The sequence below is a fragment of the Plecotus auritus genome (genome assembly GCF_963455305.1).
Source record: "Plecotus auritus genome assembly, chromosome: 2".
Taxonomy (NCBI): domain Eukaryota; kingdom Metazoa; phylum Chordata; class Mammalia; order Chiroptera; family Vespertilionidae; genus Plecotus; species Plecotus auritus.
In genome coordinates, this window is record NC_137771.1 from 189,118,032 (window position 1) to 189,133,239 (window position 15,208).

Sequence of the window (15,208 nt, forward strand, 5' to 3'; positions counted from 1 at the left end):
CATTTGTCTATTTCAAGTCTTCATCCTCTCCTCTGTAGAAATATATCCCACATCTTTCCAGTGGACTGAATTATATCTCAACCAAGCTATTACTTAATAAGAGGAAAGACAAACACTGTGACTTTGCTCCACAGGCAAAGGCAGCCCTCACACACACACACAAACACACACACTGCAGCAGACTGTGAACTAGAAAGTCATTTGGGGAACAGATCTGGAGGGTATGGAAGGACCAAGGCTTAGTTAGCATCACTGTGTTCTGCATCAGACTCAAAAGCCATCCCATTTCCGAAGACCTACCTGGCTCCTCCATGTGAACAATGATCCAGTTGAAGGCCACCTCGGCTCCCATATTTCCAGTAAAGTACACAGCCTTCCGACACGCTTCTAGAGGGAAGCCCATCTCGGCCAGCTGCATCACCGATGACTCATCAATGTCTGAGGCTACAGAGCACAGCAGGACATTCTAGTGTGAAAAGGTAAACTATCTTCCTGTCTTAGCGACTCTTCACCTCTTTATCCACCTGCTATCCAAAGAAAGTGCTATTTTGTTAGGTGTGCAAATGGTGGTTTAACTTTGTTCTATTTGTTTCATTTGAAGCCATCCTAATATTAAGCTATTTGAGTTGAGTTGACCTAAAACTTTGCCCTCAATAGGAATCATGATAATCACCTGGTCAATCCAAGCACTGAAAAACAATTCTCTAATTTTGTATGGGGAGATTTAATGTATTCCCAGAACCATGTTAGCCTCTCAGATCATGCTCAAGACCTCTACAGCAGCCTCTCCTAGGACTGAAATTGGAAGAGAAAAGCATTATCTACAGGTCAAAAGGGCTGTTCCTTAAATCTCACGGGAAGCTACAGCAGGCCTTTAGGTATATCAGCAATCAAAGGAAGTAATCAACTCTGGGAAATGGAGCACAAATGTTAACAATAGTTCATCTCCAGAAAGGCTTTGTAGACAAAAATATTCAGTGTATTTAGTGCTAAACACTCCCTCTTTCTCCTAATTATTATCTAAATACTTAGTATAAATAGTGTATTCTTAATTTTTTTTTTCAGAAAACCAAGAATATCAGCTCCCACAGGATTAAAGGAAATAAAAGGCTATAAAATTAACACACAATCCAATGACATTAACAGCCTTGAGAGTATTAATACTACCATATCATGCCAAACGTGTGTCTTCATTATGTGTCCAGCATCAGGAGCAAAAAGGTGACTGGCTACTGTGCTCTCATTGCAAGAAGAGGCCTCCTCATGTGGCCAGAGAAGAAAGAAATGGCCCCCATTCATTCATGAGGAAACAGGCTCACAAAATGATTCTAGGTCACACAGTCATGAATGGCAGAGCCCAATTTTCCAACCCAGGGTTGGTTCACTGTCATGCTAATGGTCACTCTCGTGAGCTACAGGGACACTTAACCACCATTGTCACTGGTTTACATTTGCTAACTCAACTTGCAGACAAAGAATCATTTCCACTGAGGAAAAGCTACATATACACACGTACAGAACAATGAATGCCCTTCTACTCAACCCCCACAGATAAATGTGTCAGGCCAACAACCATTCTAAGGCACTAGGAAATTTTTCAAAAGATACATACGGTCTATCAGTTGGTTCATCAGGCGATCTGGAAATTAAGAAAGAGGGAATAAAATGAGACCAAACCATGGCAAAGTGTTTTAGAAAAAGACCACCCCCACCTGACTAACATAAAGTCATTACAGTGAGGAGGGGAAATACCAGGTTTCAGGCATTTAGAGCAGATAAAACATGGTGCTCTGGTTATCATCATAATGAACTAAATCAGTTCTCTCCCTGTATTTCTAAAAACTCTATGTAGTTACAAGCCGATGATTCTATTAAGAGCCTCAGAGAAAGCAGGAGCCATGCTAATAAGCCATCTTGTCCTTCTGTGATATTCATACTGATCTCTTCTTTCTTGAATTCCTTTCAAGAATCACCTGTACCCATAACACAGAATGTCCCAAGTACAGGTCTCTCCACACTCTGTGCTATCACATTTGATTAGTATTAGAGAACTATGGGACAAGATGCCTATCTGGAATCCTGTCTTGCTCCTCTTGGATTCACCTTACCCTCCTTGTGTACTCAAATTAGGTCACTAATAACATTCACTGCTCATGTGATGAAAGGCCTTTGGTAGAGGGGCCTACAGTGCTCTATTACTATGAGTTATTCCACTTAATTAACTTTTTAAGGAGGTGAACAGTAAACAGGTGAGCAAACAAAGCCAGAATGAAACTGGTTTCATCAGAACAAATGAGCTAATCATGGAACCAAGATTTTTCAGCGCTGTCCTTGGAACCACGAAGGTGAGGCAACTATTTTTTGCACATCCTTTTCCATTCAAAAATGAAGCATTATGAACAATGAATTACTTATCATTCACAGAGTGAAAGAGAAACTCAAACCACTCTCTTGCTATAAGCAGTGAGGAAGCTGGGAAGGTGAGATGTGGGCCAGGTGATTAAAACCAACACACACAGTTGAATTTCCCCTTCCGGTTGTCCAAAGGTATTCCGAGAATGACACAGCTCCCCTACACTAGGAGCCTACTGAAAACACCCTCTTTCTCCCCTACACGTCCATTTGGGGAAGTGGAGAGAAGAAGGTAAAGCCATAGGTAAAATAATCTAAAAACTTCCTAGAGCTTGGCTACCCTCTGTTGCCACAGGTCCCTTTCAACTACTTGTGATGGGTCTGTGCCTCTTCCCACGTCTATTTTAAGTTTACGGTTGCATCCAGGCCTCACTTCTGTGTGCCCATGGTGGGTTACATCAGAGGAAGGCAGCCAAGGGGCAGCAGAGTGGTGGGAGAAAAGTGACTATTCCAGCAGACTAGGGTAGCGGGAGGGGTAGAAAATGTCCTTCTGAAGATGATACCTTTTGAGTCATCAGGAATGACAATGGGGGGGCTGATGTCCGGAAGTTCCTCCTCTCCTGGCTGTAACCCCCTGGCTCGGAGATGGTTGATATCAAGTAGGTCTGGCATATCAATAGAAACATCTGCAAAATGAGAATAATTACATACACTGGTTTCTCCAAAATCTCACAATCACCTCCTAAAATCAGCACCACTGACTCTATATGCATGTATCTAGGCAGAGCTAAGGGAAGCTTTGCCGTTCCCTGGAGTAATCACTGGGCCAGCAGGCTCATCAAGACTGATTAGATTTTAGTGGAGAACCAGGGGAAAGTGCAGAGGGTGGCCAGATTTCACACTGAACAAGAAAAAATGGGATTAGCCAGGGGTCACACACTGACACCCATAGACCATTTGTAGCCCAGAAGCTTTCTGTGTGATGTTTTTAAAATGTTTTCAGCAACTCTTAATTCCACCTCTTAAATTCAAGATTTTAATGTAGAAATGCAGATTTCCAGCTTATTTCGAAAACAAAACTGTAGCACCTTCTCATATGGGTGCCCTCTGTGACCGTCTGTCACAGACCTCGCCACTTCCTATTGCCCCCAGGACCCTGAGCCTCATATCTGTGCTGTTCTGATTCTTACAGTAGAAAAACGTTTTTCTAATGCATGTCTTTATTCAAAGTGGAATACCGAAGAAAGAGCAAGATAGCTAGCTACATGTCTCTCATACCCATCCCATTTCTTTAACTTACGTTATCACCCTGTCCTCATTAGACATGTGAGTTTGCAACCCCTAGTTTGTGCCTTTTCTCAGATCATGATGAGTAATGTGATTTAACTAAGGTAATAAATAAAAAATGAAGTTTTAAAGAAATTAGTTGAATCTCAAGTCCTGGGTACATCTTTTAGCTTCTCAGTTCAGTTGTTCTTGTGTTGACTAACATACAAAATTTATCAGTCTAATATCCTGTTGAGACTTAGTATTGCAGATATTCAGATATAATAATAAATGGGTTCAAATGTTGTAGGGTGTGTGTCTTGGGCTAGCAAACAGAACCTGAACATAGGATCCCCCAATCCCGTTATGATGCCAGGTATATCAACCCTACTTTAAAACAACCACCCAACGAAAAAGCTTAGTTTTAAAAAAGTTTGTAATCTTAGAGGACAGCAAAAACAAACATAATGTCTGACCTACAAAATCAATACGATTGTTCCTCAGCAGAAAAATTCAGGTTCATTAAAGAAAGCTTTGGAACTCCTTTAAATTGAGCAAGTCTATGAAATCTTATCTGGATTTTTGTTCCTTTCTAGGAATTCCAAGGACAAAGAAAAATAAGAACACTATGTCCAAAACAGTGCAAAGCCTTTAGAAAGTCAGTTTTTTCCCAGGTTCTTCTCAGATCCACGGAGGAAAGGCTACATGATGAGCATCCTGCCCTCTGCCCTCCTCCCTGCCCACAAAATCATTCCACAGGAAGAGTAAAAATCTGCCAGAGAATCAGTCACAGCCCGGCATAACGTCAAACAGGTGCTATGTAAACTGGTAGGGCTGGAGGGTTCTGGGAAATCACTCCAGCCGATTTTCCATTCTTTTCACCCATCCCCTTCAGATGAGCAGATGAGTGCTTAATTAACCAGTGTAAAGCCTGAGTGGTTGTTTTTTGGGGGGCATGCAGGAGGTAGCCGATCAATGATTCTCTCTCATCATTGATGTTTCTATCTCTCTCTCCCTCTCCCTTCCTCTCAGAAATCAATCAAATATATATTTTTAAAAAAGAAGAAATTACGAATCCCAAACCCCACTCCAGACCTGCTGTATCAGCATCTGCATTTACCAAGATTCCCAGGTGATCTGTATGCACTGCAACGTTTGGGAGGCACTATTTATTGATTATGTGGGGGTCCTGTTTTCACTCCTAGGGTCCACTCATGCCAGACCCCATTATTCGAGGGGTGCCAATTTTATCATCGGTGCTTATCATATACTCTGATTCAAAAGAGAAAGGTGGAAATAATGGAAAAAGAATGAAATGGAACTTTCCGGCAGCCAACCACTCATGGCTCTTTCACATGCCATCTTTTTTAAATGGTTAATTTGATGTTTTAAGCAAAAGCATGCACAAGATACCTACCAAATTTTTTGGGAACCCAGTCAAGACCAAAAGTGAACTTCTTTATCTGCACTACCAAGTATTCAGGGAATGAGGCAAAGCGAGATGTTCTGGGAAACACAAGGGGATTGTATCAGTGAAACAGACAGTCAGAATTGTGAGCACAGTTCATGAAGCATCACCTTTGTCTGAGGCACACCTTCAGTCCGCGCCCGGGCCAAGTGCAGGAACAGCAGACAGACGTAAGCGCACACACTCAGCCACTCCTGCTCATTCATCCTGGCCTTTTTATGAACTTGCGAGAATGCTGTTCTTTGAGAATGACTTTGGACGCATTGCCAAATTATTACTTTTACTTTGCTGTGGCCTTTTATATTTCTGAAAAGTGCTTTTCAACCAGTTTTCTCTAAAACCCTTGATGAAATTTAGTATATACATTTGTAGGTGTGTGAAGACATGAATGCATTATGTGGGGGGTTTTTACATTCAGTATTATTTTGCATTAGTTTCAGGTGTACCGCAGAGTGGTTAGATAATCACATATTTTACAAAGTGTTCCCCCTAATACTTCAAGTACCCACCTGGCACCAGACAAAGTTTTTACAATATTAATTATTCCCTGTGCTGTGTTTTATAACCCTGTGACTGTTTTGTAACTACCAGATTGTACTTTTTAACTCCTTTACCTTTTGTATGATGTGTTTGTATATGGGATTTGTAAAAGCTCCCCAAGCAATCCTGACACAATCCCGCCTCTGCTTCCACGGAGAATCGCTATCTTACAGCACAAAGGTGGCATAGAGGGGTCTTTGGAGCTTTTGTTGAGGTTAACTGTTGGAAATGCCAGGGCCTCATTAACACATTAGCATACTACTGCACCTAAATCCAAGGTCACACAGATTATATATATATATATATATATATATATATATATATATATATATATATATATAAAATGGGTAAGAAAGGCTGAATTACCTGGAATTGAGTTTGGCAACTTTATGCACAGACTATTCAATGTGCACACCTAATTCATACCCTGGTTCCAGCTCATTCTCTCAATATTTATCATCTTAGTTATAACAATCATTTCTATTTCAGTGTCAATGTGAATGTGGTAGGTATATGTAAAAAATAAAATTAGCTGTAGACAGGTACCATAGCTAAAATAAAAAATTCTAGAAGAGCCTGTCTGGAAACTCCACTTTCCAAATCTAAGTCAGTGCCTTCTACCTGGACTGTATTCTCCCAGAATTCAGAAAACAAATGCAAATCACTGCTGCCCCCTAGTGCAGAAGAGAAGTCGCAGTACAGAGACAGCATTGTCCAAAAAGAGTTGAACTCTGGTGGGTCCTGGATATGCTACTTAATTCACTCCAAATTTGAGCAAATCACAGACCCTCCCTGAGGCTCCATTTTTCACATCTACAAAATGGATTTATTAGTAATATCTACCGGCTAGAACTGTGCTATGTTCATAAAATTATGTGAAATCGCTTGACACACTAGAATGTACTACTATCTATACCTAAGGAATTAATATGATCATTTTGTCATGAAAGAGCTAGACTGCATCAGGCCTTGGACATGACTCAATGTGTCATTGACCTGTATTTTGCCTGAGGTGAAATGTCACTGCTCTTCATCTCAAATTCGCCATCACAGTTATGGCAGAGGGGACCAGGCAATAACATAAGGAAGCTCTTAAAAACAAAACAAACAAAACAAAAAAAAACTAGAGCTTAACCATCCTAAGGAATGAATCTATTATGACCGTGGCTCACTCTCCAGAAATTACATATTATCTCTAATTAAGTTTTCCTATTTCTGAGAGGCAGTAATAAACACCATTCTTACTTAATTATAGCCAAGTCCTCAATTGCACCAAAAACCAAGAAACTCATGTTCAACTAATGTAAAATGTAACTTCTCAGGCCTTTTTCTCTTACCACATTGGCTTCCAATCTGAAAAATGTATAACAGTGAAATCAAGCAAAAGTCATCAACAAATCAGCGATTTTCGAAATGTGGTTGAGGAGCCCCCAGGCTCTTGTAGTTGCTCTGTGGTCCGTGTCTGGGTGAAGTATCAGCTGGTAAGTATTACCATGGACAGGGGACAGGGTTAGGGGAGCAGAGCATAATTTAACATTCTTATGAATAACTACCCATCTAAGAGTACTAGAAAGCAGTTAGATGATGTCCACATTATATTTGCCCTGTTGGGTAAATATTTTTTATTCATCTTTGTAAGCTCCACAAGTCTCAAGTTGAATCACACATGTAGTAATGGTTAAATATATATATAAGGAAATAAAATGAGCTAAGACATATAAAATGCTTAGAACAGTGTCTAACCTCGTTACTGTTGTCTATTGACAACCTATTATCATTATTTAAAATATATCAGTTGTTGACAGCCAGCATGGCTCAGTGGTTGAGCGTCGATCTATGAACCAGAAGGTTAAAGTTCAATTCCCAGTCAGGGCCACATGCCCGGGTTGCAGGCTCAATCCCCGGTGTGGGGCATGCAGGAGGCAGCTGATCAATGATTCTCTCTCATCATTGATGTTTCTCTCTCTCTCTTTCTCTCTCCCTTCCTCTCTGAAATCACAAAAATATATGTATCAATTGTTCATTAATTACAATTAAGGCAAAAATATTGTGTAAACCTTGTTAAGAAAATAAAAGCTGCCCCCTCTCCCCAAAATTAAGATTGTCTACTATACTAAAAACCTGACAACTAAAAAAAAAAAAGAAAGCAAAAACAATTCAATCCTTTCCATTAAATATGGTAAAAATATGATAATTATTTAACCACTCTCAAATTGTATAATCTAAGGCAAAAATAAAAGGGAAAGATAAAAATAACTGTAACGATGATTACAGCATAATTTACTCTGGGCCAGGCACTGTGCAAAGCACTTTACGTGGCTTATTTCACCTTAGCCCTCCCCTAACCCTGTAAGGAAAGCACTATTATTATCCCCAGTTCACAGATAAGGAAACAGGGATTTAAGGAGGTGAGTGAGGTCACTTGGCCAAAGTCACAGACCAGTAGATTCAACACTGGGGATTCACTGCCACCTGTCTACCTAAAGTTTGTGTCCTGTAGCCCCACAGCGTGCCTGTCTCTTCATAAATGATGAAGTTCAAGCGAAAACTCTCCCTATGGACCCTTAATCTGTGAGCTGCTTGAGGGCTAGGTCTTATTCAACTCATTTCCTAGAACACACTAGGTGAGTGACAGTATTTGCTGAGTGAATGAAATTTCAAACACTAATATTCTTCCCAACACTGTCTGTTCAGGACCATTTAAGGGAAGGGTTTATATCTGGTCTATACTGACTCGCGATCTACCAAGATCCTTTGGACGTCATTTGCCTCTTCCTGGACTTTCAGACCCTGGGTCTAACTCAAGAAAAGTTCAAGGCCCGAGATTGACATAATAAAGAGATAGTGTCTGAGTTATAGCCTATATTGCTGGAAAAAAGAAAAGGATCTTTTAGGAACCCACTGAACTGGTTTCCCCAAAACTAATATTGGAAACATGATAAGGCATAATAAGAAACAAGCAAGGCTACTTAAAGACCATAAGGCTGTATGGATAAGCAAGCATGACGAGGGAGATGGGGCACTATCTATAATAATAAAAGGATAATATGCTAATTAGACTGGACAGCCGAACGACCTTCCAGACATCCTTCCGGATGAAGCCGCTGTGGCAGGGGCCGAGGCAGGGGCAGTTAGGAGCAATCAGGCAGACAGGTGAGCAGTTAGGGGTGATCAGGCAGGCAGGCAGAGTGGTTAGGGGTGATCAGGCAGGCAGGCAGGAGAGTGGTTAGGAGCCAGCGGTCCCAAATTGTGAGAGGGATGTCTAACTGCCAGTTTATGCCTGATCCCTGCAGGGATCCCTGCAGGATCGGGGCTAAACCGGCAGTCGGACATCCCCGAGGGGTCCCGGATTGAGAGAGGGTGCAAGCCGGGATGAGATGCACCTCCCCTGCACGAATTTCATGCACCAGACCTCTAGTATTATGTAATCCGGGAAAAGTAAGAGTTTAAACTTTGAACTCAATCAACCTGAATGAGTCCCCAGTCTACTACTTACTGGCCAATTACTTCTCCTTTTATTTCTTCATCTGTAAAATGAGAATAATGGTACCTACCTCATAATAGTACTAAAAAGACTAAATATAATTGATGGGAAGAGCTTAACACATGACCTGGAATGATTAATATGCAATAAAAAAGATAGTTGCTGTATTACCCTACAGCACTGTTTTCTCCTTCCCCACAAAGACCAGTTTTCGATTATTAATAATTGTAATACATCCAGTATTGTTTTCATGTATATAAGAGTATGTGTATATGTAAAAGATGGAGAAAAAGGAAAACACGTTTAATATCTTCTGTTACTGGATAGGACTAGAGCAAGCAGAAACCCTCCTCAGAGTTTCTAGATAGTGATGTTAGCACTGCCTACAACAAGCAGGTCAAACTCAAAGGCTAACACGGGCCAAATAAATGAGGCAAGCGGCCTGCGGCCCACGAGTTTGACATGCTTGGCCTACAACTAAGTCTTGGTAGCATGTGAAGAGAAAATCAGGTCTGCAAGCATCGTTCCTCCATTGGAGGTGGGAGGACACTGGGCGGTGACTTTGCCCTGGAGTAGAATATTAGCTGGGAAGTGACCACTAGCCCAGAGGTCAGAGGCTCCATGTCTGTGGAAAGCTAATGCCTTCCATGCCCATTTTAAAGATGGGCCTTTTCCAAGTGCTCAGAGTCTCCTTCCTGCAGGCCCAGGGAGTACATCACACCCTGTGCTTCTAAGACTCGAATCCACTTTTCTGAAGAACGCTCTGCAGCTCACACCTGAGCTGAGGGCTTCCTAGGCTGCCGGGCCCTGGATCACTTCCACCTCCCACATAGAGTCAGAATTAAAGCACAAAGAGTAAAGGATAACTGTTTGAGGACTCTTCAGCCTTTTGTCGATACTTAAAGTAAAAAACAAAAATCAAGTCAATGTGTTGTACACCTTAAACTTACACAATATAATATGTCCATTATATGTCAGTAAAGCTAGGGGGAAATAACTAAAGAAATTGTTTCTACCACTACTATTATGTATAGATATCTAACTGCCCCAAAGCTGTCTCCAAGTTGCAATGCAGTGAATACCGATGTTTGACATACCAATTATTATCTGCAAGGACAGGTGTACGGCCGTGCGCATGCACGCACACACACACACACACACACACACACCAAAACAGAGTAATCCTAGGATGAAAACTTATGCTGCAATGGATAATTGATAACTGAATGAACTATTATTAATCCTCATTTGGATATGAAGAACCCTTTTTAAATTATTTTTTTAATATGGCCTTTTTTAGCTTTTGAAATAAATACTTTCTGTTTTCCCATTTTTGTTATATGAGGTCAATCATCTAAAACAGAAATCCTGAGAGATGGCTGTCACAGAGAATACGTGATTTAAGTTTGACTGCTACTTGAGGTTGAGATAAAAACAGCCAACAGTAGCTCTTCCATATTCCACTCCCCTTCCCATCAACTAGAGCTCAAACATAGCCTAGAATAAAAATGACCAAAGAAAATCTAAAAGTAGGGGAACTCCAGAGCCAGACTTTCAGATTTCCTCTCATTTTTGCCACTATAAGAACTCTTTTTCCAATTATATAAAGTGTGTCAGCAAGGACTTCACTGTATAAAATTAACTAAGGTGTCAACTGAAGAAAGAAATGTTTATGTAGCTGACGAGGCTGACAATGTGGACCTAGAACACCTCCTGCCTAAGTCCCGAGCAGCTCATCTGAACGCACTCAGGCGCCTTTATAGCCACTTTGAGGGGCCCCAATACCCCTGGCCTCCAGGTAGAAACATAGTCAACCAAGTTTAAGCCAATATTTAATTATAGATTGAAATCTATCACAGTGGAGTTTGAACATTAGAGATAGTCATAAGTATTTTTGCAATTTCATTCATATCACTCTTGCCATGGGGGAGAAGGTTCTTGGCTACACATTCTTGGCCAAAAAAAAAAAAAAAAAAAAAAAAAAAAAAAAGCAAATTCTTAAATTCTTAATAGAATATAAACCACAACCTTGTTTTTCAAAAAAGAAAGCATTCCCTCCCTAGCACATAATATATAGAGCATATACCTGTTTTATTGGACAGGTCTCATACAAGTGAGGTGTATAACATCCAAGGTTGTGTGAATCATAATCCTATCTCACCACACATGAGCAAGCATGCGCTGACTCATACAATACCCTACTACCTCCACCTCTCCCTTACCCCTGTTCCCACCTCTCAAGGCTGCCTCCCTATTCACCACCACCAAATAAGCACACACATGTGCACGCGGGCATGTACACACACACACACACACACACACACACACACACACTTACTTCACACCCGCAGACTTTGCCTGTAGGGCACTGCTCCAGAAATCATGCACGTTTTCTGGTTCAGAAAAGGCCTGGAGGCAGGCACTAAATGGTATCTTGGCACGAACCAATTCAGGAAGGGGTCTTCTGTTTGCTTCTGCTTCCCTTCTCGTTAACTCATAGGCGATCAGTTCATCTGAGAAAAAGACAAGCAAATTAAGGTCTTTGCAATCGCTCTTAACTTCTCAAAATGGAAAACACCCCCTTTGGACAACCTTCGCTGAAGGCTACTGGACGGGGGCAGGGTTGCTTACTTGCTGCCCTTCCCAGATGGGAAAAGCATGCAGAATGCTTGTTCTTGGGGTGTCTTTATAGTAGCGATGACAGGCTGCATCGAGCCATTCATATTTTTTTGCCTGTTCCCCTTTGAGACTAACAGGAGGGAACTGTGAACTCTGACCTAGATGAGAGGTTTAGATCACATGTGCGATGTAAGTGATGCTTGATCCTGGTCTGGCATTTGTCCAGAGGTCAGGCTGGTTTAACCGAGTGCCACCCTCCCATCACAAAGTCTTCACACAGAGAATTTCACACTGAAGGGAACTAGAGGGCTCACCTCTTCCCAGGCCCTTCTCAGTGACTAGAGGCCATAAAGCAGGGGTCCGCAAACTACGGCCCGCGGGCCACATGTGGCCCACCGAGGACATTTATACGGCCCGCCGGGTGCCGCTGCCTGTCCTGCTTAGCAGCCGACTCATCCCGGGCCCGCAGTGCACATAGGAATTCGTTCATAGTTTTTTTTTAAACTATAGTCCAGCCCTCCAACGGTCTGAGGGACAGTGAACTGGCCCCCTGTTTAAAAAGTTTGAGGACCCCTGCAGAGGGTGTGGGCCACGGAGCAAAAAGAGCCATAAGGACCGCAGTTACCCACAGCACACAGCCTGTGGTATTGACATTGCCAAAACAACTCCCGGGTCTGGTTACTCAACACCTCAGACAGTAGAGTAACCAACCCAGAAGGCCTTTCTATACTACCCCTGCTGAGTGGTTATATATATATATATATATATATATATATATATATATTAGAGGCCCGGTGCATGAATTCGTGCATGGGTAGGGTCCGGCCAGGCTGGCCAGAGGGAGGGGACATAGGCGGTTGGCCGGCCTGCCTGCTGGTTGAACTCCTGGTCAAGGGGACAATTTGCATATTAGCCTTTTATTATATAGGATATACACTGAGTGGCCAGATTATTAGGCGTTCAGAAATCAGAATAATCTGGCCACAGTGTATGTACTTAGGTGTTTTCTTAAACACATCTGACTATTATTTTTTTTTCCAGAGAGCAAGTAAGAGGGAAGAAGAGATAGAAACATCAATGATGAGAGAGAATCATTGATTGGGTGCCTCCTGCATGATGGGGGATCGAGCCCACAACCTGGGCATGTGCCCTGACCGAGAATCAAACTGTGACCTCCTGGTTCATAGGTTGATGCTCAACCACTGAGCAACTGCACCTGGGCCTGAATATGTTTTTAAAATTCATCTCCCAGTCTAACATCAGTGTACAATGTACTTATATCTAGTTGGCATTTGGTGTTCTCAACGTCCAGAGGCTAAATGATCAGCCTCCTTTTTGAACAAAATAATTACCACTCACAAATTATAAACAGCGAGTCAGACAGGATCACAGAACCAAGCAGAACATGTGAGTCAGTATCCCCGAGGTCAGCAGGAGAAAGCAATGAAGCCTAGTTCTAAAAGGAAACAAACGGAACGCCCTCACCCTCATTTCTATCCTTATAAAGGATAAAACTGTAAAAACGGGTCACAAGCTGCAGGAGCTTATAGAAAATGGAAATCATTTTACCTTGAAACCACCAGAATCATCACTTTCCAATGAGCACAATAAAGTGACCACACACACACACACACACACACACACACACACACACACACCAAAAAAAGAGTATGCATGAAGCTGCTGGACTTCACAGAAATGACCCATTCATAGAAGAGAAGCAACCTAGCACATATTTTGCCTTTTTCTGCTTCTAATAAGTTAATTCTAAGTAATATCATGTGTCTGTTCTGCTTGGGGAGAACCAGATTCTAAGTAATATCATGTGTCTGTTCTGCTTGGGGAGAACCTGCCCCTCAGACCCCATCCTGGCAGCAATATCTCCGCCTTCTTCCTGCCTCCAAAGCCTGGAGGCCCCTCCAATGGGCCTGGTGCCTGTAACACTTCATCATCTATAAGAGGCACCAGAAAACTTGGATGCTAAAGCTGGATTATATCAAGAGACTATATCAAGAGGCTGCTGCTTGAATGTCTCATATCAAAAAATGCAGTTCTAGAGTGTGGCATCTTGGAGGGAAGGGAGGCGGGGAGGTAATCAACCAAAGACCTTGTATGCATATATGCATAACCCACGGACACAGACAACAGGGGGACGGAGGCGGGCTGGAGGGGGCCAATGGGGCAGGGGAAGAGGGCATGTGTAATACTTTCAACAATAAAGATTTTTTTTAAAAAAAATGCAGTTCTGATCATTTCCCTCAGACTTCATAGCACAGCTTATGAGTGATCAAACCATTAAAGGCTTTTCCACATGTATACTTACAAATACCTTCCCCAGAATGAAGCAGTCTCCAAGCCAACCAGCTGGTCAAATTTATAGGCACTGAAATAAGTTCCATCCATAGCCCTCCACAGAAATCTGTGGTGCATTTGATTCTCTGAAAGGCAATTACGTGGCGACCGAGGAAAAGATGGAAAGAGACATGCAAACCAGGCCAGCTGGGCCGGGTCTCCGCCCAGCAGAACTGTGTGGCGACTAACGCCTACGACCTCTGCTTCCAGGCTTCTCGCACCGGAAGAAGCCCACTGCTAATGTCCCCCTCGGGAGCCATTACCTTTGTTGGTTGCTGCCTCCATGGCCACAGGTAACTGCATCAGGTAATCCACCCTCTCCGTGTACCGGACTTTTCGGGTCTGACAGCACTGAATGCGTTCTTCCACCAAAAACCGGAAAACATCACTGGGATTTTCTGAGCCAATGCGGTTCCTCTGAAGGTTAGATTACAGCAGATTAGTGAATTTGTGAATATTAAGCCATAAATAAAAATTAGCATGAAATCAAATATAGCTCTGATGTAAACATCAAACGATGCTACGAAACAATCCCTCTGGGACGTGCCATTTCACCAGAGTGCTTTAAAAGCAAAACACTGGTGTTTATAGGAAGTCCCCAAATGGGGGACTGGCTTAATAAAGTATGACTTCTCCTGTGAATTAATAGTAGGCAGCAATTCAAAGTCTTGGGAGAGGGACTGACCTGGACGGAGTTAGAAGAAAGGGAATGAGGGAGCCAAACTAAAGAGAAAGGGGTAAAACTAAAGGACCGCCCTGGGAAAGCCAAGGCCGTGTATATCATTAACACATGCATTCGTGTAAATTATATACAAATAAAAAAGAAATCATGCTAAATTCAAATATGAATGAGATGGCAAAGCGTTCACAGCAGGTTAAGCAGAAAACGTTGCTTAGAAACAGCACATTTCTAAATGCACCTGGAAAATGCCTGGTGGGTCAGACACCCAAATGTTAACACTGGCTGTCGGTAGGGGCTGCTATTACGGGTGATTTTTTTATTTTGATATTCTCCTTTGTGCCTTTCTGTATTTTCCATAAAGAACACATTTGTAATCGGGGGGAGGGGGAGTTGTTTTTAACAGGGGGGGGGGGGAAGCCTTTAATCATGAATTCTTAGCGACTTT

At 42.2% G+C, this 15,208-nt stretch overlaps 1 protein-coding gene across 2 annotated transcripts in view; it reads right to left on the bottom strand.

The window, feature by feature from the left end:
• The window catches only part of USP13 (ubiquitin specific peptidase 13), a 113,239-nt gene that overhangs the window by 25,211 nt on the left and 72,820 nt on the right, over positions 1-15,208 (bottom strand). For both annotated transcript variants that reach the window (XM_080654127.1, XM_080654128.1), the window contains 6 exons: positions 14,345-14,498; positions 11,449-11,623; positions 5,036-5,124; positions 2,916-3,038; positions 1,613-1,639; positions 301-444 (listed from right to left, as the gene is read on the bottom strand). In XM_080654127.1, coding sequence (XP_080510253.1) covers positions 301-444; positions 1,613-1,639; positions 2,916-3,038; positions 5,036-5,124; positions 11,449-11,623; positions 14,345-14,498 — 712 coding nt within the window. The remainder of the gene's footprint in view (positions 1-300; positions 445-1,612; positions 1,640-2,915; positions 3,039-5,035; positions 5,125-11,448; positions 11,624-14,344; positions 14,499-15,208) is intronic.